The following is a 26,288-nucleotide window of genomic DNA, read 5'->3' on the forward strand; positions in this document are numbered from 1 at the left end:
AAAGCAAGTCAGTATGAATTTGGCAGAAGAAGTTAAAAAAGACAGGAAGGAGGACAGAGAACAGTGAAATGGAAAGACCCATGGCTGGATCAGCTTGCTTGGGGGTCCTCCTCCCATTCTCTGTGCAATGTGTACACTGTTTCTATTGTGGAATATCACAAGGCTCCAGGATCTGCTGGGTTGTAATATGATTAAACATTCAGGCATATAGGAATATGTTCCATGTAAGGATGACATCACCTAAAACAAGTTTAAGTCTAAATTGTACTTCAGTGTAGTATATTCACCTACTACCATACTAACCAGCAAATCATTATATTACCACAAACCGACTGCCACACAGACAGTGAACCTGGAGATCTGGAGTCCGTGGCAGTTGCCCACTTGGGCTAGTTGGTAATCCAGCCTCGTAAAAACCCCAACCCAGATTAAAGGCCCTCAGTGATTTAGTATTGTACTTTCAGAAAGGTGGGGTATTCATGAGATACTGATTCCAGAAACGTTTAAAAATCAAAGCAGCAGAAGTCAACATATGTCAGGCTTAATGTTAATTTCTTCTTTAAAGTTTCAAGCTGAAATAATCAAAATGACCTGATCACATCAGGTATCACATCATCAAGGTTATTTTATTCACTAATAAATATAATGGTGCTGTTTAGTCATCACTTGTATCTGTAATATATTTTCTAAACACCTCTGTCAAGGGTCACAAAACATGATGAGATAAGCCAGGAATCAGTGAGTAAAGGACACATTGATTCAAGGGTCGTTTACATCATTAAGAATAGCCTCCCAAAGTAGGCTATGGAGGCTTTACAATCAAATGAAAAGGTGTGAAAGAATAGGCAGCGGGCAGCCCCCGGTCCTGTTCTTCCACTCTAAGCAGAAGAAGAAGAAGAAGAAGAAGAAGAAGGTGATCTATGTAGATGATATCTAGAGATACACGACCACCAACCATCCACCAGACAGACCAAGAAAAGTCACACACCACACCCAGATTTCCAAGATGTGCCGTCACCAGCTTGACCTGCACCCTACAAGGTCAGAAGAGGAGGCAAAGGCACCTGCCAGCTTTTAATTCCCAGCCACTCTCATCTCCCAAAGACAATGCTCCCAACTCTGAGCCAGGGGGAAAAGGTGGGGCCCTGAAGAAGTGGGGGGTGGGTAGGAGGAGATGGTGAGGAGGGTGGGGAGGAAGGGGTGGAGGGGGCGATCAGGGGGGATCGGGAGCTGGGTTGGTCTCACCTGGTCTCACTCCCGCCAGCATTGGCAGTGGGTGGTGGGTGAACGCCATGCGGGGGGACCTCGTCTGGGAGGACAGGGCGCTGAAATCGAATTTCCCCGGCTTCTTAAGAGAACTAGGCGATGAGAGTCCTGGCAAAAAGGGGATCAACAAAATGGCAGAACAGAGACGAGGTTTTAATCAAACATGGCTGCTTTTCTTACTTCGACTCTACGTAAAAAAAGAAAAAAAAAGATAAAAAAACTTAGCACTTTTAAATTTGATTGCAAGAATCGAATGATTATGATTGACTGAAATCAATGGACTGATCGATTGATTCATTCATTGATTTGTTGATTGGCTTAACATACAGATGGTTTCTCACAATCTGTCTGTCCAGTACTCTATGTTTGTGTACAGTCCGCGGGCTGTACCATATCCATCAGACTGAGGGGGTGGGGGAGGGTTGAGGGCAGGGTCTGGTGAGAGGCCATGTTTTGAAGCAGCAGGGGTTCAGAGCGAAGGGAGGTGACGGGAGAAAGGGAGAAGGGGTGGGGAGCTCGGGTTGGCTAGGGGCTAGTGTCAGGAGAGAGGAGAGCTGGGAAATGCAATGGCGGTCCAACTATGGTCACCACTGGTGTGTATGAACAACACAGCAAAGTCCTACTCACTGGTTTTACTCACACAGGGAATACCAACGAAAACAATTCAGAGATGTCTCCTTTCTGAGATCTGACTAGTCCCAAACCACAATGATGTCAGAGCCTGGTGTGGCAAGAGTGAGCTAAAGAAACACCAAGACCAAACACACCAACCAACCTACTCACTGCATTTGACAAGCTGCCTCTTCAGGATGAATGGCATCCTGGATGGCCTCATATCTGGGGCAGAACGTTTTTTTCAAGCCAATGCCAGCATGAGCTACAGGGCTACATATAGCTGCAGAAGAGCATGCCAAAACTTACATCAACAGTCCTCAGATATAGTGCCCTTCTGCATATCTGACAGTCAGGTATATTATGTTACTGCCTTAAAACGTACAGTATTTCATAGAGAGGTGCTTTCTGAACTCTAGCGCACACATACACAAGCTGTTCAGGCTGAGTGGTGAGCACCGGGCAAACTGCCAGCGAACACTGGATGGAAGAGCGGCAGAAGTATGGAGTTAAGCGGGAGAGGAGCAGTGACGGCACAGCCGACACACATAGACAAACATATTAAAGTGTCCCCCCCGTCTATAAATGTCGGCTGAGGCTACCGGACTGCATGTAATATCCCTCAGTTTGGTAAAAACGGGCACACTAAGTATAGGCCAGGCTCACCAGCGGACCAGAAACATGGCCAAAAGTGTGAGAGCTACAGATAAAAGAGGCTCTCTTCTGTGATCAAGGCCTCGTGTGGTGGGTGCAGAGGGAATTTATTTTGATGTATGGTAATCCAAGGGCACAATTTAGACTTTTAGGGTTTGAGGACCAGCTCCAAATGGTGTATTTGACCTCTGCTGGGAACCGCAATGTTGAATATATGCAGAAATAAAACTCTGGAACAGAGCAATCCATAAAAACAGAAAATAATGAGGAAGTTATGAAGAAGAAAGTATAGAAAAGTACATCAGCGAGGACACACAAACCTCATTACTTTTCTCTGAAACATTCTGGATGTTTTGTTTTCTCCAGAATTGGTTGAGAGAATACAGTGATAAACAACACTGGCGAGCCAAAACCCCATAAACTACTCAACTACACAATATTCACACATATAAAACAAATACACTCAAATAAAAGCGTGGGTAAATTCAACATGGCCCAAAGAGACGTGGAAATAGATTTTATGAGCTAAACATATAAAGTCTAACAGAGCAGATTTCTGAAAAGCTTTTCTTTAATGCTACACTGGGAAATGTTTTATCACTTTTTACCCACAATGCTCATAGGCAGCAGGGGCGCAGCTGTGCTTGCGTGGGCACCGATAAGTATAGAAAAAGGTGGGCGCCGGCACTTATGTTCAGTTAGGCACATCATGTGACACATGTAGGTGGGAGGAGCGGATACAATATGCAGGGTGAGATAAATTTTATTTACTGGTAGAATAAAAAAAAAAAAAAAGCGCACTAAACACTAAGAATCTCTTTTTTTTTTTTTTTTTTTTTTTTTTTTTAGATTTTCTTACAACCACAGAAGCCTACAGGCACACAAGGGTGTGAAGCCAGAAGGGTTCAATATGCTTTAGACTCAATTTTCCAGAAGAGCTAGAAGAGATACATATATTTTGTACAAATGTTATATATTTGAGTTGTATTTCGTAAAGAAGATAACAAGATATATGATTCGCACCGAGATTTTACAACCCTTTGGCAGTCTGTGTGTTTTCAGGGTGAAAAGTTACACAGTGACGTCTTTCTCCCATTGATTCAGAGAAAAGAAAGGGTAAGAAAGGGAGTTAACTACATAGTATTTATGTATAATATCTGGTGCACAGACATGCATTCTTGGCTACAATGACATATCACTGCAGATCATTGATAATGGTGTTGGCTAATCATTGAGTCATAAGCCTAGTCGAGAAAGAAATACAAGCGCAGTTGAAGCACAGCTGAACACTAAAAGTAAGTATAAGTATGGACCGTTCAGATCATTAGTGAAATAGGCTTGTCATCCATCTGGTTCCGATACTTTACTTCCGATATTGTGTTTGGAATGTTGCTTGGTAATATATAATAACCAATTCAATTTATTGCATGGGGAGTACGCCTGCTGCTGCAATGCTGTGCTATGAAGAACTGCTGGTGGAAGATACTCTGATCTTTTTCTTACAGCTGCTATGATGAATATTTTTATATTCACTGTGGCTCACATAAATGGACGGACTATATAGGAACAGACTCTAACTGTTTTGATTTCCTACTCTGCAACTTTTTGGTTCACTTTCACTGCTCGTTTCCAGTCACAGCAGGCAGCCATTTCCCGCGAAAAATCTCTAACAACGCACTGTATGGTTCCTGTCCACTGCCAAACTACAGCCTGTAGAGAGCAAAAGTAGAGCCAAAAGGATAATGAATAGTGGATTGGTATACATCATCTGCCCAAATACATGACATAAAATAAATGCCAATCTGTGCTGTTTGGGTTAGGGTTAGGGTTAGGGTTAACCCTAACCCTAACCCTAACCCTAACCCTCTAAAATAATAATAAATAACAATAAACTGTGTTAACCATAATTGCATAAAATGTAATAATAAGCTTGTTTATGCTACCCCTTTATAGTGAAAACTGTAACTGAAGGTTTAAGTGAAAGTGGTAATACCACACTGTAAAAGTAGTCGAGTCAAAGCCAAGCATTCTAAAGAACAACATTATTACTCATTATTCTGAATGGCAGCCATTTTCCAGGTATTGTATTATACATATATTGTTGTATTAGAATTGCTGATACAATAACGTGAAAACAGTATTTTAAGTGTTATTAATTTAGCAACTGTTTTGTCATCGTCTGCAAAGCTTAATCTGCAAAGTAGCCAGTAACTATGGCTATTAGTTACAGTATTTGCTGAATTCCCTTGAAACACAGTGGAGTAGAAGGATAAAGTAACATTAAATAGAAACACTAAAGAAAAGTACCATAAAACTGTGCTACCGTATTTGAGTCAGTATACTTTTAAACAAACTGTTTAATCCAGTGTTATATCACTATTTATGACTGCTGTATAATTTCACATGAAGCCCTGATAGCCAGTGAGTCAGGGAAAAATGTCTCATTTTAACTGAAGCCCAACATGTTGCGGATTGGATGGATTGATGCAATAGAGCCTGTTTTACTCCAGTTCCCCTGTGGAACGTATAGCGACGACTGCATACTACCACAATACAAGTTCAATTATAACCAGCTTATGATGCACAAACAGCCTTAAATTATACATATTGTTTTTAGGCTCTGTGATATTCCCTAATTAGTCAGTATCTTGCGGAAATATCTGGTACGACGAGGCTTCTCAGTGAGGAGCAGCAAATGAGGCCCAGATGCCCAATGAAAGCTTTGTCTGATAAAGCTAACAGAAGTTACTCTGATCTCTCTCTTAATCTGTGTGTGAGTCTACACATATTCATTCACACACACACACACACACAGTTGTTTGTTCTACATTATTTCTGTGTCCTGCTCCTGGCACACTGCATGAGCAGACTGGCAGCCAATTGCTCCCATGACCCTCTAGTCTTGCCACGCTAACAAGCTGGCGACCACACAAACCCCCTAACTGTCACAGAACTGGTCTACTAGCATGTGCACAAAAACATAACAAGCACGCACACACTGAAGAGAGAACAAAGCTCACACACTTGTCATTCAGGTAAGCAAGAAACAATGTGCATTAACAGAGTTGTGTCACTCATTAATTACCGACCTTGCACATCATTAGCACTCATAAACACTCAGGTAAAACAAGGACACTTTAACAACACCACAAGCACACACACATTACACAATTATCAGCCCATAACACCAAATAATTAGCTGGAATTCTTTGTCAACGTCACAAATACTTGCCCCCCCCATCCCACATCCTTATTGAAAAGTTGGTAGTGGGTTTTCCCACCACTGAGCAGCAGCAGCAAGCAGGCAGAAGGAGAGAACGGAGCAGAGCAGAGCGGGAGACAGCAGACTTAATGATGAATTACATGATCACCTGCTATGCCTCAGAGCTTTTCATTCAGGTAGAGGATCACCTCCAGAGCAGGCAGAGGCGGAGGCCCTCCACTTCCCTCCCCTACCTCCTCCTGTCCTCCGCCCCTCCTCATCTCTCACTCCCAACACCACCACCACCATCACCAGAACAGATGTCTGCTGTAACCCAGTAGCTCCCTTCGCTGTAGACACATGGAGGCACCATCTGGACCGGAACGCTGCTCCTCTCCAGATTAGGGAATGTGTGTGTGTGTGTGCGTGTGTGAGCATGTCTGTGTTTATGTGTGTGTGAATGTAAATCAGAGACAGAGCTTAAATTTAGTTTTGTGCATGCGTGTGCGTGCGCATCTGCATGCCATTTGTAAGCGTGCGTCTTAGTGAGTAAGCATGTCTCGGAGACAGAAGGTGCCTTGTGCATTGATGACACACCTGAGTGCCTTTAGTCGTGTTTGTTTGGGTCGTATGTTGTTTTTCCTGTGCCGTCTTTCAGAGACGGTTGAGTCAGGCCTACGGCAGGTGGGACACCACTCAACAGCTCTGTCTAAACAACAGGCTGGATGAAGCGCCTAACGCCGCTACTCAACAAACCCTCATTCACACACATCCCCCTCCTCCTCCTCCTCCTCCTCCTCCTCTGTGTCTTTCAACGCTTTCTCTCTCGGGGCTCAACAACAAAATTACAACACCCAAAGCACTTAGCTGGTTGTTGCTGACAAATTCAACCCGTCTCATAAACTTTGTTTGTATGCATGTGGTTTGTCACAACAGTATGTTTTCTTTTTTTATATGATAATGCACACAATGACACATTTAAAATGTAGAGGATTGTTTTTTAGAGAGTGTATGCCAGAAAAAGTGTAATTCATGTTTTTGAATGCAATAGGGATGTCTTCATTCTCCTAGATATATGATTTCTTTCATGTACAACAACATCATTGAGGCAGACAGGCAGTGGATGTTATGAAGCTACTGGGCTACCAAAAGGCTTTGGTAAACCCACAATGGACAACAGCAGACATCTGGTAGAAACACAACCCCACTCAGCAGCAGCATAGCCAGAGAACGAGACACAAGAGAGGGATGAAGAGAAGAGGACAAATGGAAAATGCATAACAGCTCAGAGATCTCACAGGAAGTGCAAACAGACTTGAAAAAAGTACAGAAAGAGATGTATAAAAGTTGAGGGTGGTGTGAGCTGAAGGAGAGCATGTATACATTTACACAGTATAATGTTTAATGTTGTTCTAACCATGGTAAGGAAACTGCACTCCATCGCTCTCATGCTTAATCTTCCTCTCCTGCACACTGGCCAAATGGTGCTGCACTGAAAGGCCAAACAGGGGAGAAGGGAAGAGTTAACAATGGAAGAGGGGAGGGGAGAAAAAAGACAGAGATACAGTATTGAAATAATGACAGAGAGAGAGAGAGAGAGAGAGAGAGAGAGAGAGAGAGAGAGGTAGTTCAATAATGGGCATCAGGGGATTTTAGTGTTATAGAGTGCAGCAAGTGTCTATAAAATAGTTACATCATTACTGCTGGTGACGTGAGTGGGAGTGATGGCTGTAAGTTGGAGAATACATGAAAATTTTGCAATTTAACAGAATCCCTGAAGTCAAATACTAAACCCATAAGACATACATGGAGTCTATTGTAAATACATTCGACATGGTCCCCATGATGACAGTTAAAATGCTGAAAGCCAAAGGATGAGTGGTTATGATATAAAAAGGAAATGGGTGGTTACATCGGTGCTGCTTTGCTGCAACACTCATGAAGACAACACATACACAGAGGGTGCCTGGGGAATAATGTTAAAGAAAAGCCTTTTTGAAAAAAGAGTTACAGGCTTTCTTGCTGAGAGTTTGTGGAAAAGATTGATACCACTGACCGCACATAATTATTAAGCTACAGCCAGCATTTGGTTAGCTTGTCATTAGCCTAGTGCAACAATTGGAAGCAGGGAAAAAGCTATCCTCATTTCATCCTGAGGTAACAAACTCCTACCAGGACTAAAAGCTGGCTAATAAAATTACCTCATCACCTGCATGGAGTTTATGGCTGTAGCCAGAAGCCACTCGGCTTAGCTTAACTTAGCACAGAGACTGGAAACACATGGAACCACCTAGTCTGGCTGTTAGGTAACCCAAGGGTTACCTATAAATGCATAACATATATGTTTACTATAAATATATAAACATATATGTAACAATAAAGATCCAGGACATTAGAGGGCACATTTTGTGCATTTGATCTGTTTTATATCCCCCCATAATTTTACTATAAAGAAAAATAGAAGTGGGTACTTATAACTTATATGTTGTTGCTTTACAAAAACCGAAGCGTAAAAACAACATGATGGTCAGTTGTTGATCTGCTTGCAGTCTTTGTTCTAAGTTAAGATAATCAGCTACTGGCTATCTCTTCATATCTGATCTACAGAGACACGAGTTGTATCAATCTTCTCATCCAACTCTTTGCAAGAAAGGGACTAGACATATTTTGCATAACGTGAAACTATTCGTTCCATATGATATGTGATGAACTAAAAAGGCCACTTAATTAGCCTGTAATGACCTTACTCAGAGTAAAGTTTAGCGAACACAAAAGGGGATAGACATTAATACAAGCAAAAGTCTGTATGGCGTTTGCAAGTTATCTGGGTTACATGTAAAGCATGTGGCTCTGATATTCTCAAACATCACACACGCACGCACGCGCGCACACACACGCACACACACACACACAGAGGTTAAACTCAATGAATGTTAGTGCTAATGCAAAATATTTATAAAAAATACATATCCATCTCTGCCACTCTCCTCACTGACAACTCAGACAACAAACACCGGGATAAATTTGTTAAATGTATTCAGTTTGTGGTCTGATTAAAGGGTCATTTCAGCCAAAACAAAAATAGACACATATTTTCACACTTTCACCTAGTAAACATGCAGTTTTCAGTTTTATTTGCAGAGATCTGGAGACATCTGTCAATGACACTTCTGCCTCCACCCTGTCACAACAGAGGTGCGGTATGCATATAAAAAGTTATATTGGAAAAACTTGACAGTAATGTGTCATTTGACAGACCTCACCAGCACGGACTCTTTTCTTTGGGAGGGGTTTGCAAATAGTCCACAGTGGACTTCTCAGGAAATGGGATTTTCCAGACAAAATTTTTCAGAAGTTTCACTGCAAATGATTCACTTCCATTGCACCAGAGTGGTGGTTCAGCAGAACTCTCAAAACCTCTGCAAATACAACCAAAACTACCTGCGTGTTCTAACCACTAGGAATAACAGAGAAAATATGCTTGTGTTCATGTTTTGGGTAAACTGGCCCTTTAAGTCCCTGCTGCTTGTGAGATAGTATAATCTGGCCATGGCATAAAGATGTCCCTCTACCTCAAACAGGCCTGTTCTGCACACTGGGGGAGGGGTAACAGGTTGTAAGTGGAGAGGAAGTGGTGAATGGAAGAGGGTGAGAAAGAGACTGGGGATGACGAGGGGGATAAAGTGATGGAGAGAAGGGTCAACACAATACAGAGGCAAGGAGTGTGTTGGTGAAAGTAGGCGAGCTGTGGCTTCTGGTCCAATTCAAGTCATAAAATTAACAAATGAAAATATTTGTACCAAAAGGCCCCCAAAACTATTTTCTCTATCAGCTTGTTACTATGAGCAATGGACTTCTTCATGTTTTCTCTATTTTACTGTTTTCATTAGTTTGAAATAAGGGGGACGTACTTATATGCACAGTCCAGGATTTCGCAACACTTGAATGAAAATGGAAAGCCATTTGAGGGTTCTATGGTCATGGTGCCAGCGCTGTAAATCAAATCTGGTCAAACCACAACCACGCAGTCACAATGAAGCAGATTAGCTGACTTTTTGACTGTTCAGCTCTTAATAATAACCAAGGATGCTTTATCTTAATTTCAACCTTTGTTTATTTAATCAAGTTTACTTGAAGAAATAGTTCAATATACATATTAATATATGTATATGTACACAAACATATTATATATATGTTTGCTTTCTTGCCAAGAGTTAGATAAGAAAATTGATCTAACCACTCTCATGTCAACAGTAAATACAAAGCTGGAGACAGCAGCTGGTTGGCTTAAATTAGCTTAGCATAAAGACTGGACACACAGGCAAAGAGCACGCCTGGTACAGCCAAAAACGTAACAAAATCCATATACCTTCACCTCTAAAACCCCCTAATTAACATGTTATACCTTGTTTGTTTAATCTGCACAAAAACCTAAGACCCCAAGAAGTTACTGCAGCTGGCCAAGAAACAGTCTGACACATTAGTCCCCCTTGAAACCACAACATATCAATTTACAATTTCTGTACAGATTAAACAAACAAGATAGAACATGTAAATTAATGAGCTGCTTATAGAGGTGCTTATAGGTGGATTTTGTTACATTTGGACAAAGCTAAGCTAGCTGCTTCCATCTGTTTTCAGTCTTTTTGCTAATCTAAGCTAACCAGCTGTTGGGCAGTAGCTTCATATTAGCATTTAAGATATGAGAGTGGTGTAAGTTTTCAGGGGCTTTAGAACCTCAATGTAAAGCCAGTGTCTAATGATAAAAAAAAACACTGGAGGAGGTACTTTTGCCTCACTCAAGTATTTTTATCTGCAAATTTAAAAATGAGTTAAATTTTGTGGGTCTGAATTGATGTGGACCTCAGCCCAGCTCCAGGAAAATTTGATGGGGAGGTTGTTGCGGGACTACCTGCATCCACATCATTAGGCCAACCACTGGACTGAGAGCTGCTGCCAGCCGCTGGGGAACGGCCTGAGTAGAAGACATCGTCCACCGGGCTCTCCATCTCACTGTCGTCAATGGACTTGCGCTTGTTGGAGCTGATAGGAAAAAGAAGAAAGGGATTCATTTCTCAATTCTGGAAAAAGATGAAGGAGTTAGAGGGATGTCTTTTTATTTTGAGATTAATCTGCATTCTTCCTATACTTAAATGGTAGCCTGCTTTTCCAGTCATTACTAATGGGTATTTGGGGCTCTCATGAATGCGCACATATCATTTATGGGACATCTGAGGACAAATGTGAGTGTTTGTTTTCCTTGGAGCCAGGCATGTGTCTGCATGAAATCAAGAGTTGTAAAAATTCTAAATGTCAAGGTTTCCTTCAGTGTTTTGTTTTCATATTACGTTTTAGCCAGGGGGGACAACACAACACAACTTGAGAAAGAAAGACAAACATGAGGCCAGAATTTATTCAACATGCTGTATCCATACTGGCCTGAAGCAGCCTCACGCACAAAATGTGCATGTTGATCCTGGAACACATTTGTGTGTCTGCAGATTCTTATAGACTCATACATCTGGGACCAATAAAATCAAGGGGGTTATGAACGTACAGTGTTTCACTGCTGATCCAAAATGTTTGAATATGTGTGCGCTCATGTGCATATCTATGTGACAGCATGCGTGTGTGGCTTTTGTACGAGCGTGATGCAGGGGTCTGTGTTGCATTAGTATCAAGGGAGATATTCTGTAATGAGTGTAACTACCTCCGTGGGAGACTTGCATAAAGCTCCATTTCAGTCCTGCAGCGTAAGATGAGCGAAAGAGGACGACAGAGGGAGCAAGGGGAATTAACAGAGACAAAAGACCCAAACACAGGCAGAGTGACGGACAGATTGGTGGGAAAAATGAGAGGGAATGAGAAGGATTAACAGTGAAGAAGGAGAAAGGGGGGTAGAAAGGGAAAAGAAAGACCACAATCAAAAAGCAGAGTAAGCTAAGCATAAAGGATACAACAGAGTTAAGAGGTTATAGAATTAAGAAATGAAGAATATTAGTACAGAAAAAGAGTAGAATTTGAGTATTTGTGTCTATGTGTACCTGGTGGAGGGGGTGGAGGTAATGGAGCGCCGTCCCAAGGTCACCTGGTTGATGTTATAGTAGCCGGGGCTATCTAGGTCAGCCAGGGAGAAGTTGGGGCCAGTTGCTGTAGCCACAGGGGCTGAATGCGCACACAAACACACACAAACACACACAAACACAAACATTACATCATAATCATGACTTTAATTTTTTTAAAAGATGAGGCTGAATATATAGTTAATAAAAAAGCTGGATACTGCAGTTTTGATAAAAAGAAATTATGGCAACAGGAAAAAATAAGTGATTTGTTGGGAACTATTTTCAGCAGGGGATTAATACACATTGGGTGGGATGAGTTCAAATAAACTACAGTATGTGATGGTTGATGGCTATAAAAAATAAATAAATAAAAAAAAGTGTGTGATTGACCTGTCTTTTTTGGACAACAAAAAAGCAACAGCACAGAGGAATATATTAAAAACATTGGACACAAAGACAATGTTTGACAACAATTTATTGTCGAATAAATTCAGAATAAAAGCAACCTCGTCTTTTTAATAGCAATATATCCCTTAAGTTTTCTACTTGGTGTAAGAAGGTCTTGTGTAATTTAATTATTAAGATGTCAATAAATGAAAGTCAATAAATGAAATGTACAAGGACTGTCAGGGAGAGTGTGTTGTCTACAAAGAGATTGACAGGGGAAATTATAATTGTGACTCACTCTGTGACACGCGGACCAGCTCGGCCACGTTCCACACCCCTGAAGTCACAAAGCAGTCCTGGAAACTCAAGTGGCCTGGGTTAAAGAGAGCGGGGGGAAAAAGGGTGTATGAAAGTAAACCACATATACCAAAGACATATAAAATTACATGTGCACACAGTCACACACAAATCGGTATATGCACACATATAGACCGAGCTGAAAAGCACATGTATGAAAAAGCTTGACACACTGCTGTTGTCATCCAATAGGACCATGTGTTTTTTATAAGATACAACAGGCCTCTTGGTTTGGACATGTTCATTTTTTTTGACTGCTGACAGTCCAACACACACAACCCATCAGGTCCAACTAGTGATTATAATCTCCACACAGACAGCTATATAATATAGAACGCATTGTGTATAATGATATCTATGTCTCTATCATATACAGGAATATCAAAGCACATAAGTATTTTGAGCTGTGACGGATACACACACATGCACACAGCCTTCTACGTCTTTCCTTACAAGCACCTTTCTCAGGAAATGATGGAAAAAAATAATGAAAAGAACGGCTGAGTTGTACTAAAGTTGTATTATGCTTTAAACCCATATGTCTAACCCCTAACTTCAAATTTATGTCTCTAATCTTTATCTTAGCCCTACCCTAAACAATTGTTCTCATGTTATTCTTACTTTGAAGACTGATTAACAGTAGATCCCATAAATAGCTGCAGGTAAAAGGTGTCCCTCTTGTGACAAACCTAGAGTTATTACCCTGCAATGCCCTTTACCTTTAGAGTGTTTTAGCATATAACTTGGTTTTATGGCCCACAACTTTACTGTTTTGGTTCACTGTCTGCTTGTCGAAAAAGCTTTATTAAGATTTTTATTTGCTATACGGCTAGAAGCATGACCCCAAATGAATGCTTATACTGCTCTATATCAGCTGAGCGTGTAAATAGGCAGATGATTGCTAACATCTGCGTCACAACTTCAAAAGAGATAACATGTCGACATTGTGTTTGCAGCTTGTTTCTGCTGCCTCCTGCTTGCCAGAAATTTAGTTACTGAAGGCTAAACTGCAAAGCTAAGAGCCAACTCCCCAAATTCATATTTACCTTAAACCAGGTTAAACTTCTTTTCAAGATTATTAAATCTAAGTTGAGGACCCACATTTCTAAGTAAAATAGCTAGCTAGCTAAAATTTCCAAAAACAACAGATTGTCATTTATCCAAAGCTGGTTCTCATATCATGAGAAAAGTACAAAGCACACACACTTCAGTCTCAACACTGACATGCATTTGCTAGGTGTGTGACATTGTGCTTGTATAATGTCCATATCCATAATATCCTACGTGGCGTGTGTATGAAAGACAGCCCAAGCTCAAGTGTTGAGTGAACTTTAAATCCACACCCTTCGTCCCCTCCTTCATTTCATCCATTTCTCCATCTGTCCATTCCCTTTCTCCTCCCTGTTCTTTTCACCCTCTCACCTCTCAGTTTCTTTTCAGCCCCACCGAAACCCAAACTCCCTTCACTTTTCTCTCGCTCTGCGTCTCTCTTCATCTCTGCCCGGGGTTAACCACAGCGGGGACAGCGTATGAGGTCAGTGCTCAGCTAGGCAGCGGCCATGTGGTTCCCATCTTCCAATAACGTCAGTGTGATTTATGAGTGGCCCACCACAATCCCAGAACAACCCCTACAGTACTGTACCATCAGCTCTCCTTACCATAATAAACTTAAACCTAACTCTGCTGGGACGCGAGAGAGAGGCCAGCATGTAGGGGCCAGTGTGCATATACAGTGTGTGCATGTGTGTTGGTGTATCAGTGTGACTGTCTATAGGCACAGATATGTCAAATATTTTCATACCTCCACGTGAGACATGCTTGTAAACCTACCATTTGGTGGGGGCTTGACGTCTGTGTCTCCTTGCTGGTTTGAGTTGTCTGATTGTCCTGATTGTTCTGAAAGACAGGAGGAAAAAAAAAAAAAAACAGAAACAGAGATGGTTAGTCCGGTGGACAGATGTCTGGACACTACCCAAGGTGAGGGGGCAGGACAGCATCAGAGGGAACTCATCAGAAAGTTAATGGGAAATGGTGCCTTCTTTCATTCTTTCCACTAAAGAGAGACAGACATGGGACTGAGATTAAAGATGGGAGCATATTTCTGCTCAGGTTGAACCTCAGTTGAAAGTTACAAAATGGCAAATCAGAAGATTAATATGCTCACTTCTGGAGTCTTTTACTGTGGGAAAAATCACCTTTCAAACTTAGCAGAAACACATCAAAGATCATTTTTGTTTGGAGTGTTTATGGGGTACTTGTTGTCCCTCTTTAAGGGACTTCCACACATTCAAATGCACACAAGCACTATTTTAGTTAAGGTCATAGACAGTGTAGGTTGGGGAAAGTGCTAGATGTCTTAAGAAACCTCAGCTTTACCCTGCTGACCTGAAAGCTGAAATGTATTTGCAAAATGTACATTTCTGGGTTCTGCTCGTTGTTTACATTGTACCTCCTGTTTGTGGTTACCTTGACAAAACCACTTTTCTCTCTTCCTGTACTGTTTCTTCAGGGACTTTAGCTCTGACATGCACTATTTCAGTATAGGCCTAAACACTGTAAGTGGCGTAGTGTTCATCAAGAAAGCTTCTTCACTGCTGACTTGCAACTTGTGTATTAAAGTTTACACTGTTGGGTTCTAGGTGCTTGGATAGTATCTCTTGAGTGTGTTTGACTTAACATCTATAGGTGCAGGTGGGCAGAGAGCTGCCTGCTTCAGCTAGTTTTGTTTGGCACGCTGGCTGCCATTCTTCTTCAAATGCGTAATGCAGCCTTGTGGAGTTTTATGGCTGTATCTTATATATCATTCAGGCCAATTACCTCACAGCACTAAACTTTAAGGCCATCCTGGGCCAAGTCTCACAAGCCAGAATGTGGTCCCCTTGCAGTCAGTACTAGGCCCCCCAATCTCAACATCTTCTAAGCCCAAATCAGTGTCCTAATCTTGGTTGGCATTAGTGGACAAAATGCCAGCAAACTGCTTCACTATTCAGTTCTGTCTGTGCGTTGCCAAAACCAAGAAAACAAAAAGAGACAAACAAAACCACCTCATCACTCTTGGACCAAAAAGAAGAGGGAAATACGCACAAGGATAGAACTGCTTTTTTATCGAAACACTCTTCCCTCCATCCGCAGGAGTGAGAGTCCATCTTCATGTCTTTCTCCCACAATTCCTCTCACACTCGTTCTATCTCTGCTTCTATTTCTCTCTCGTGCTGTCGCTCTGTGGAATCCTGGCAGCCATCTTAGTGCTTGGCAGCCATCTTAGCTTTGGCGGTACCCATGCATTCCTGCTAGCTGACGGCACACCCACACACACACACACACACACACACACACACACACTTGCAAAGCACACTCTCTCTCACACACACACAGACTCAATGGTCTTAAAGATAAAAAGACCTACAGAGGACATGCAATGCAAATGGAGTGAGGACAGAACCACTGGGATGTTTGTCTGCAATTCTGCAAGCATTGTGTTGCACGCCCAGTAGCATGTTACAGAGTGTTTGAGTTTAATAAAAACGAGAAATGATCACAGATATCAGTCACTAATCGTAAAATATAGGGAAAGACAGAAAGAGGAAACTATAAGATTCATTCAAGGCAAACAGTCTGATCAGGTAAGATGAACCAAGAATAAATGAAGCCAGGGGCCTCTCTTATCGCGGGAAGGCTCACCCAGGCAATCCTGATCATGTGTTTCACTTTAAGCACAAACCGTTAAAACCTTTTAAACCTGTATGCCTCAGAAAAATCTCTCTTGCACAATGTGACAGTTCCCAAGCCAAAATTCTGTGCCTAGTTGTCATGACAACAGGGATGGCACACCACATTTAAAGTCCCCGATGATGAGTGGTTGTTGAAGCTGCATGTGCATATGTGTTGCTGTTTGGCCTAGCAATTAGTTCGAATGAAGATAATAATATAGCCTACTGGCATGGGCTCAGTGTGTTGTTTTGTTTAAGTATTTCTTGGCACCAAACAGACTAGCGGCCGCTGTGCTACACTATAATGAGGTTTTTACTATATTAGTCTCTCTGCATTTTAAGGTGTTAAATCCACTCCAGTTACATTATCAACCAAATTCTCAAACTCGGCTTTCGTAGCTTTTCACTTTTCTTGGCAAACTGCGAGCTGATCTCTACAAGTTGTCAGTGGTATGCTAGACTCTCCTCTACCAAAACTTTTTTTAAAACATTTTTTAAAAAAGTCAGTCAAGAACAGTCCCCAGTCAAGAATGGCTACTGATGACTATGGTACCACCTAAAGGTTCACAACTCATTTGCAATAATGATGATCTTCAATCTGCTTCAAACCTGTAAATATCTGTCTGTTTACACACCAGGCAACATTAGTGTTCATTTGGAATTTTTTTTTCCCCGGTCTTCACCTTGGCTCATTGAAGATAAGTGCTCCAATGTGTTCATCAGCTGGTTACTAACCATGGCTTGCCATTTGGTGCAGGACTCAGCTGCTTGTTGATGTGAAAATGGTGCTGATGAGAGCTGTGAGAGTGAACCAAAACTGCAGAGTTGTGGGCCAGAAAACCAGAACAATGAAATGAAAGATGCCGAAATGGTCCATTTGATCATTTTTTCATATAAGAATATTTTTAATTATTACTTTAAGATATACTAATCCTCATGGATTTGTTGTGATATTTACATCCATTATCTGCTTAACTCATTTTCATTTTTAATTATGTATTCCACCTAAGAAGGGATGCACTGAAAAGACTATTTTCTAAGCAAGTACAAGTACTTACATTTCATTACTTAGATAATTAGATACTGGGTACCGACACAAGTGCTAGAAGAGTAAAATGATAACGTAAAACAGATGTCTCACTGTGAGGGCGAGTTTTAAAAAACTACATCATGGCCTAAATTAATTAATTAATTAATTAATTAATTAATTAATTTTTATTAGTCTATATTAGAATGAACACACTCCTAAAAACATGGATGGGAAATCTATGATGATAAAGAGATACTTAACTACAAAACGCTCTCAGACGTTCATGAGGGAGGCAGTCAGTGCTCAGTACGAAACTGACAGCTCAGCTAATGAAAAACAGTTGGTTAAAGAAACTACTCCAAAGTGACACCTCTTGCGTCAAACAGATAAACTCAGTGATTCTCTGACAACTCTGCAGTTACCTTCTGTAGCCCGACCAGTGCAATGCTGTCAGCTACGTCCAGCTGGGAGCTGAGTTGTTTGATAGTGATGGGTCCACAGAGTGGAGAGAATGGAGTTGGGGAACAATCCAATTTTGCAGAACGGGTGGACTATGAAAAACAGATCTTTTGGCTCATTGCCAGGGGTTGGTAAGCTAAGTGACAGACTGGGCCTTTTCCACTTGCGAGCGAGAGACTGTAGCATGTAGAACATGTTGTTCCAGCGCATCTGCACGTTTTGACAATTTACAGAGGAGATAGGAGAGTACATGCTCTTGAGTGCGCACACACACACACACACACACAGAGTCTTGTCTCCATCACTTTTGGGGACATTACATAGACTTCCATTCATTTCCTGGAGGCTTAACCACCAACTAACCATAACAATAAACATTACTTGCCTAATCCTAACCCTAACCTTAACCTAACCCTAACCTCTGCCTAACCTTAAAGCAAGTCTTCAGCCTAACAGTCAAATATTTATGATGTGGGGACCCATAAGTAAGGCGGGTTCTCACAGTGTGACTGTGTGAACAGAGCTTTGAATCCACAACTACTGGAATATGCATGCACACACACACACACACACACACACACACACACACACACACATTTAAACACAGATGAATCTCTCTTATCTCCTGTACACAGTTGCCCCAAGGCCCCCTGCACATGCCCCGCCAGAGATAATACAGCTTAGACACACACAGGTCATCAAATATACCATGCTATCACTCGAATCACACACACTCACTCACACACAGAGAAACAGTTCATTTGGTGTCTTGGTCAGTATATAGTCACTGCTGATGTACTCCAGGAGTGTGTACACAAGAGTTAACACTGGCTATACATTTATCACACTGCAGATGCAGACAGAGGCTAATAACTCACACCCAGGCTAACGTACACACACTGCAAATCACACTTAATCACTCCATTCATCATACACAAAGGCAGAAAAAAACAACACACTGACACACATACACACAAGTGGAAATCATTAAGAGACACTTCAATGTAAAATTACATACACGTGCTCACTCACTCAGTACGCAGGCAGCCATTGGCAACGCTAATGGACTCATTTACCGTGTGCACATTCATATAAGAGTGCACATTGCTCACACAGGCACTTTTTTTTTGTTGCTAATTTACTGAACAGCTTAGAGTGTTTGTTTGTGCATCACAAGCACACATGAGCAAACAGGCCCTCCGTAATCTAATGTGCACTAAGTGAAGGGGATTTTTCAGACTGATGACCGACTATAAAATCAACATCATCAGTCCAGCACTGGAGATAAAACCTAACAGCTTTGGATGTTAAACTTTTCTATCAATTCCTCAAAATGGAAATGTGTTACTGGTTCTCATTACACACACACACACACACACACACATACTGGGCAGATATTTTTAGCCTGGATGCAAGGTACGCAAAATACACACACGCACACAGCAGCTGTCCAGATGTTGCTATCTAACGTATCTCCTAATTTTGCATGGGATACTGCATTAATGTGCAGGTACTAAAGCTAAGCAACTAATCAGCTTCCTAGTTATTGTACTGACATGACATGATCTTTTAGTCTCAATTTTCACACACAAAAGGCCTGGTGGAATAAAACAGAGGAAAAAATACTGTGGGGAAAAACAGGGGAAAAAAACTGTGTATTCAAATCATCTCAAACATCAATAGTTAAGAAACGGTCACTCCACAGATTTTCAACATCCAGATTTTGCTTGGCATGAGGAGAACTCTGTAATTATCTGTGGAGGAGCTTGGTTAAGCTGCAGCATCATCAGGGCTGCCTTTGCTTGAGTTTGGAGACAACAATATTTTAGGCAAAAGCTTGTGTTCCAAACTGTGGACATGAAGTTTGAAAAACATGTGCATTTATCAGGTAGGGATATTAATATAGAAAATGACTTTTTGATTTGTTGCTTCACCTGTCGTTATTAAAAGGCACACTACGCAGAAAAAAAACATGTCTGGTTTCATACAAAAGGAATCCCTCTTAGTCATCACTTATGACCCACCAGAAGTGTATTTATCAGCAGAAACCCTGCAGCCTACAGTCCATGACCCATCTGACTCTGCCTCCACCCTCTGTGTCATTTGAGGATAGCTACCCTGACGTGATTCAGTTCACAGTCAAATGATAGGGGCCTCTTCCTCCGACTGCTCCGGAGCTCTGCAGACAAATCTTCCACTGTTCTCTCCCGCTTCACGTCTGTCTCGCCTCTGCTTCTACCTTTCACTCTCCCATGCAGTAACCCCCCTAGAGTTGTGGTGTGTAGGTCGTTCATGGTGGGGTATGTGGGTATCAGCAGATGTGTTGTTGCGTCCATACATCTTTAGATGTGGCAGGGGGCAGCCTTGATTCTATTGCACTTCATGCATATGGAGACATAAATACAGCAGTACTAAATATAACGCAGCACGTATACATGGCTTCATGCTGACGGAAGATGGATGTGAAGCAGACACCATGCAGGCAATGTGCACTGACTGACACATACGTATATCTATATCTATCTATCTATACAGACACATAGATACATACACACACACATACACACACACATATACATATATATATATATATATATATATATATATATACATACACACAAGAGTGTGTTTGAGTTGGCTGCACACTCTCTGCACCCCCCATTCACCAGCCTCTGGATAAAGAAACCAAACAGCCTCCCCAATTGGGTTTCACTTAAGAGGTTTATCAGTATGTTGCTAAACATTCTGACCTTTTTTTTAATCTTTAATGCGCTTAAAATGTTCGAAACCCTCCTAATCCCCACAGCTATCCCACACAGATGTTCACTCAGCTCTTTTATTGGACTTTATTTCAACCTCTTTTTTTCTTCTTCTTCTCCTCCTCCTCCAACACCTCCTTCATCCTCCTCAACCCCTCCCCCCCTCCACAACTCTTTTCATTTCCAGAGCTGTTTCCGGTTATCTTAAACTACTCAGCACCCACTGATCACACCCCACTCCCCCACCCCTGTGCTTCAATCTTCTACACCCTAAGCTCACCCTGACCCTGGTTTATAGGCCAGCGGTTCTTAGTGGACACTGCTGCAGTCACCTAGTAGCTGATGGTACAGTAACTCTGTCCCAGGAATGACCCCGGCTCACTGTGGCCACCTTGAGGTTCAGAGAAATTAACACAGTTATGGCAGGAAACCACTCTGTCCAAAGGTGCGCCAGAATATTTCATGGAAATTTGTTTCATTAGATAATGTACAGTTGAGTGTAACAAGGTAATAAAAGAGGATGTGATCAAATCACATTGTGGTTGCACAGTGTTCCTGCTGAGCCTTTAAGACATCTGGAACAGCTGCTTTAGCTGATACACAAATGACTCATCCAGTTTCACTTGCTCATGTCCTAACATGAAATTTTATTCACTGTCTATCTTTACTCTTAGTTAAAGTTACATTTAAATCAACGTAGGAGATAAAATTGAAAATATAAACAATAAAAATGTAGACCTTTGTATTGTTCATGTACAAACTCTGTTCCCTTGATTGAGATGACAGATAATCTGTACTTTACAGCCTAATTCATAACATTAGTTGTAGTATGACTAAAAGTACAGAAAGTACAGACTTTTTTTGTCTAAAAAACATGCAAAAGATGTGAAAGTACTTTATGACCCTCAAATAGTGTCAGTAGGTATTCCCTCCAAATTCCACTCAGTACCAACAACCTTCACCAAGAAGGCAGGGAAGACTGTATGTAGCCTGAGAGATGAAACCCAGGGCAAAATGTCATATTAAAATCTGGTCTCAGAGCATGGCAATAAGTGACAACAACTCTTCTCTACTCTTCTCTTCACTCACCTGGATTTTGCCAGTTAGAGAGCAACATTTAGAGAGATTTTAGTGAACAAAAGGACTTGAAATAAAATAATAATAAAAGTGAGGGGGGCAAGAATAGGATATTATGAAGTGGGGTGGACATGCGTCCACCCTCATCCCTGGTGGAAATTACACCCTCGATTTACCAAGCAAAAAATAAATAAAAAAAAAAGTTGTTGAGTGACTTACGTCAACTCATGTTGTCTATGTTCAGGTTTATAATGAAAAACAGCACCAGTCTAAAAGAACTCAGTGTTCTGCGACTGGAGTGATGGCCCATTAACTGTCGATAGGGCTCAGCTCATTTTTGCTTACAAATCAAAGAGTAAGCTTTCAAATATTGTAGCAATAATGCTTGGGGTTTTCTGTTTCAGGATGGATTTTCCCCTCCGCTATTTTTGGCGCTTTCCTGGGAAGTTTATTTGGCTTCTACATCCACACCCTACTTATTAAACCAGCAGTTTCAAATTCTGGCAATTCGTCTTGCACTATGAGGGTGTCAACAAAACAACAGGCAATAACAGTAGGCTGTTAGGCTTGCAAAGTCGCATCTTTCTGATGCACTAAAACATCAACCCAAGTCTATATAATCAGTCTTTGTCGCCCCATTCAGTGTAAAAGTGACAATCATGCATCTCTATGTAGTTCACTGAATGTCTGGTATGTAACTCCATGTGACAGCACAGCATGGGGCGATGTGATTAATTGTGAAATGTGGTTCTGTGCTGGTAGTCCTGAAGTGTGAATGTGTGGGCGTGAGACTATAAATATATCAGTTGGTGGCTATGAATGTGTGATTGTGTCTTATATATGTTTATGATAGTGTATATGTGCAAAAATTTCTGGAGAGCACATGTTGAGGCACAGTTGGAGATAAGCGCGTAAACATCTGTGACTGACAGGCTGAGCAGCAGAATGTAGGAGGGAGACAGCATTCTCTTTTAAAAGACACATAACATGGGTGTGCATCAGCATGTATAGCAGCTCGTGGGAGTATCTGCACGTGCATGCTCCCTGCAAGTCTGTGTCTGTATGTGGGAAAGTTCAATAAATTGAGAGAGATAATTCCGCGTTAGATGCACATCTGTGTTTGCGTGTGTGTGTGTGTGTTTGTGCGTGCATGAGTGTGTGCGCTGCGTGGCCGCCTGGCCCGAGTCCTGTGCCAGCAAGGAGCAGGTGTGGGGAGGCAGCCCTGCATTGCCCGTTGCCCATCTGCGTGGCCGTCTGTGTGCCGCCTGCGCCCTCTCCGTGCCAACGCCACACAGAGCTGGGGAGCCAGGGGGTGGGGGTGGGGGGTGAGAAGGGGTGAGAGGGGCCTAAAGGGAATCAACCATGGGAGAGAGAGGAGGGCAGGGGGTAGAAGGAGGGAGGGGTGTGGGGGGGGCGGCTGGCTGGCTGCCCACATACACCCCCCTCCCTTCCTCTCTCCCTCTGCTCTGTTTCTTTTATCTTTTATCTGTGTCTATGCTGATGAGCTGTGATGTACAGGGAGGGAGGAAGAGGGAAACAGGCATAGCTCTTTACCATCCTGTCTGTTCTCATGGTAGTAAAGTGCAAGTTCCCCCCAAAAATCCTCCATTATATGATACTGAGCTCAGAGCTCTGGCTATTGGTAAGACTATTACTTGTGCTTCAGACCTCTCTACCCGAATATTCACATCAAACTGAAAATGCATATGGAGAGGTGTCATTGCTCCATTTGGCCAGCAGATGTCACTTGTTGGCAGTGGGGGCACAACACAGCAACACATGCTAAAGAAATATGCCTCTCGCAGGGGGAAGAGAGAGCAGTGGGAAAGATTTCAGCAGGGCTGCCACGGCTTTAGCACGAAGCTGAAAGCCCTCTGGCATATCTTTGCTTCAGTCAATATTCCTACCAACAAACAAAATAACTGTGGCAACAGAATTAGCTCAAAATTTCAACAGAAATCATTTTCATATTGGACATATTGAATGTCAGGTTTGAACATTTCCAAAAGAATACTGTTTGTCTGTATGTCTGTGTGTGTATGTGTGTGCACGCACGTGTGTGTTTGTGTGTGCATCATGGAGTCACAGCTGTCAACATGGACAATAAACACACACTGAAAAACATTCAGTCAGTCCAGACTTCAGGCAGTAACAGGCTTGTTTAAACTGCACTGATGAGTTGTGTATATTAAGTTTTTCATACAAACAAAAGTATAAATGTATAAATATAAAATGTGTAGCACCGAGGCTCTGAGTGAAAGACATGAGCCACACTGTGGTACTCCCATGTTTCCCATGTGATATATGTGTGTGTGTGTGTGTGTGTGTGTGTGTGTGTGTAGTGGGTTCTGGGCACAAGTGGGAATGAGGATCATGTGATGCCAGTCTTTGCCAGGGAACGGGAGGAGAGAGACTAGAGAAAGAGGAGGGGGCAGGCATATAGGAAGAAAAGGCAAAAAAAAAAAAAAGGGTGGTGGGGGGGAGGCAGACAGAGGAGAGAAGTGGAGACAAGAAAAAGACAAAAAAGAAGTGAATGAGAGAGAGGAAGAAAGGGAAGGGGGGGAGGAGGGGGGATCGTGAGAGCTGTGGGAACGTTTTGCCTCGCCAAGAAAGATACGAGCAGACAGAATAAAAGAAGGAATGAGAAAGAAAGAGAGACTTGTTGGCAGAGCAGTGGAGGAGAGGAGAGGTGGGTACAAGGGGGAGTGAAAGCAACATACAGTGGGCACCAGCTAGGGAGCAGGCGCGATCAAACCCGGCGCTACGGGGGAGACGAGGAAAAGCAAACACACAAAACACCACAGCCACCGAGACGCAGCGCCGTCACTTTGTAACAAGCCAAATGTTCCAAACTACTCTCATAGTTTCCCCCCATTAATAAATCTCACACACATCACCGTGAACGCAATGTGTGTGCTGACAGACCATGACTTTGTGTGTGAGAGTGTGTGTGTGTGTGTGTGTGTGTACTGTGAGGACTATACAGGGAGCATGACCTTGAGAACTTTTGCAAGGCATTTTGTGACCTCCCCACTTTCAGAGCACGTGAGCAGTTTTACTGCTTTAGTCAAGACAGAGCTGCTAACTAGAGGTGCACCGATTGCAATTTTCTTGGCTGATTCCAATTCCTGATTTTTTTTTTGTATGTGTGTATTGTATGTTTTCTTTCTAAGAACTATAATTGACAGCATATACAAACAAAAATCAACTTTTCTTCTATGCAGAATTTTACTTTCATAATAAAGGAAATAATTAAACTTTACAATTTCCTCTCCATATAAAGTGCTCTGCAGCTGGAAAGAGCTACAAATGACAATTAACTGAAAATGAGCTGTACACCCAACTTTATCTGACATATTTTTGACAAACAGGTGCAACAGATTTATATAACCAAACAAGTGTCAGTTACTTACATCATCTTAGATTATGCTTCTAAATACACCAGAGCTGAGGTAATTTATCAGATCTCTAAAGCCGCTATCCTCAACTACAGAGAATTTCATCATTTTCCTTGCTTTGGTCTTTTCACTGCTCAGACCAAGGAAAGACAGGAGAGGCTACTGGCTTGTATCTGGCAATGAGCTCTGGCTAGCTGTAGTTTTAGCCACTTTTTCTTCTTCAAACTGGGCATGTTAAGCAAGACTGACCGGCAGTTCTCAGGTCCAGGCCGAGCATGCTGAAAACAGGACGATTCTAGTCCCTGGTCGGTCAGTCGGTGCATCTCTATAACTGACAGGGCAAAGCAGGTACTGGTCCTGAGTGTGTGTGTGTCTGGTGTTTTGTAGTAACCGTTAACTGGTTGTAATATTTTCAGATTAACAGTGAATCAAATGATTACATGCAATGTGAAAGGCGTCGCTAACAGTGACCCACAGAGAACCATCACCTGACTGCAGCTCCACTTGGCTCTACACAGCGTGAGCATCTTTAGCTTTACAGCCTGCAACTTTACAAACAAACTAATGCAGGTTTAAAGGTGCAGTGAATTTAAAAAATGTGGAGTGTATATTTTCCAGTCTCAACATATATCACAATATGGCAAATGCGAGCCAAAGCAATGCATTGTATCCCACTCTTGTGCATCAAATGAGATTAATGTACAGATTTCAAACAATATTTCAATTGTTTAAAATCTTTTAAAGGTATGATATGCAACATTTCTGCATTAAAATGTCTAAAAACAACTAGGTCATTGTTGTATATTCAGTTGACTTGGGTACTTACATTATCCCAACAATGTTCAAAGCCCTAGGAATACGGAATTTTATTCAAGGTATCAGTGTGCTTCATTTGGTCTTTTTTTTTTTTTTTTTGAAAGTCATACCCTAATTTTATGGAAGTGTCCTCCTGACCTACAGGTGTGATGGTTTTCTGTGCATGAGGAGGTATAAGGTGTGTGCAAGTACTTTAAGTAAACTGTGGATGTGCATTTTGACTACATGACACTCAAAACCAGACTTTGCTTTCAGGCTTCAGGCTTCATGGCAAATGTCATTTAACCAGTATACAGGCAGTATTCACATCATAAACGGATGTCAGGGGAGCGTTATGTCACTCCTCTCACATTTAACATAATGTCAACAAAATATTATTGAAATTACAAGACAACACTGTTTGCATCATACCCTTCAGTCTGATCCGGCCCAGGCCAGAAAATACTAACGATTTATTTTGGGTTTGTGAACTATGCAAATAAATGCTCCCAAATCT

General features: G+C 41.8%; 1 protein-coding gene across 17 annotated transcripts in view; it reads right to left on the bottom strand.

Annotated features, from left to right (window-relative positions):
• nfixb (nuclear factor I/Xb) overlaps nucleotides 1-26,288 on the bottom strand; it is a 134,046-nt gene that overhangs the window by 16,137 nt on the left and 91,621 nt on the right. For 7 of the 17 annotated variants that reach the window (XM_046414852.1, XM_046414853.1, XM_046414857.1 and 4 more), the window contains 7 exons: nucleotides 14,374-14,439; nucleotides 12,485-12,559; nucleotides 11,779-11,899; nucleotides 11,445-11,480; nucleotides 10,647-10,777; nucleotides 7,152-7,226; nucleotides 1,246-1,374 (listed from right to left, as the gene is read on the bottom strand). In XM_046414852.1, the coding sequence (XP_046270808.1) occupies nucleotides 1,246-1,374; nucleotides 7,152-7,226; nucleotides 10,647-10,777; nucleotides 11,445-11,480; nucleotides 11,779-11,899; nucleotides 12,485-12,559; nucleotides 14,374-14,439 (633 nt within the window). The remainder of the gene's footprint in view (nucleotides 1-1,245; nucleotides 1,375-7,151; nucleotides 7,227-10,646; nucleotides 10,778-11,444; nucleotides 11,481-11,778; nucleotides 11,900-12,484; nucleotides 12,560-14,373; nucleotides 14,440-26,288) is intronic. The other 10 variants (XM_046414855.1, XM_046414868.1, XM_046414863.1 and 7 more) reach the window with 6 other exon arrangements.

Source organism: Scatophagus argus, chromosome 16 (genome assembly GCF_020382885.2).
Source record: "Scatophagus argus isolate fScaArg1 chromosome 16, fScaArg1.pri, whole genome shotgun sequence".
Classification (NCBI taxonomy): domain Eukaryota; kingdom Metazoa; phylum Chordata; class Actinopteri; family Scatophagidae; genus Scatophagus; species Scatophagus argus.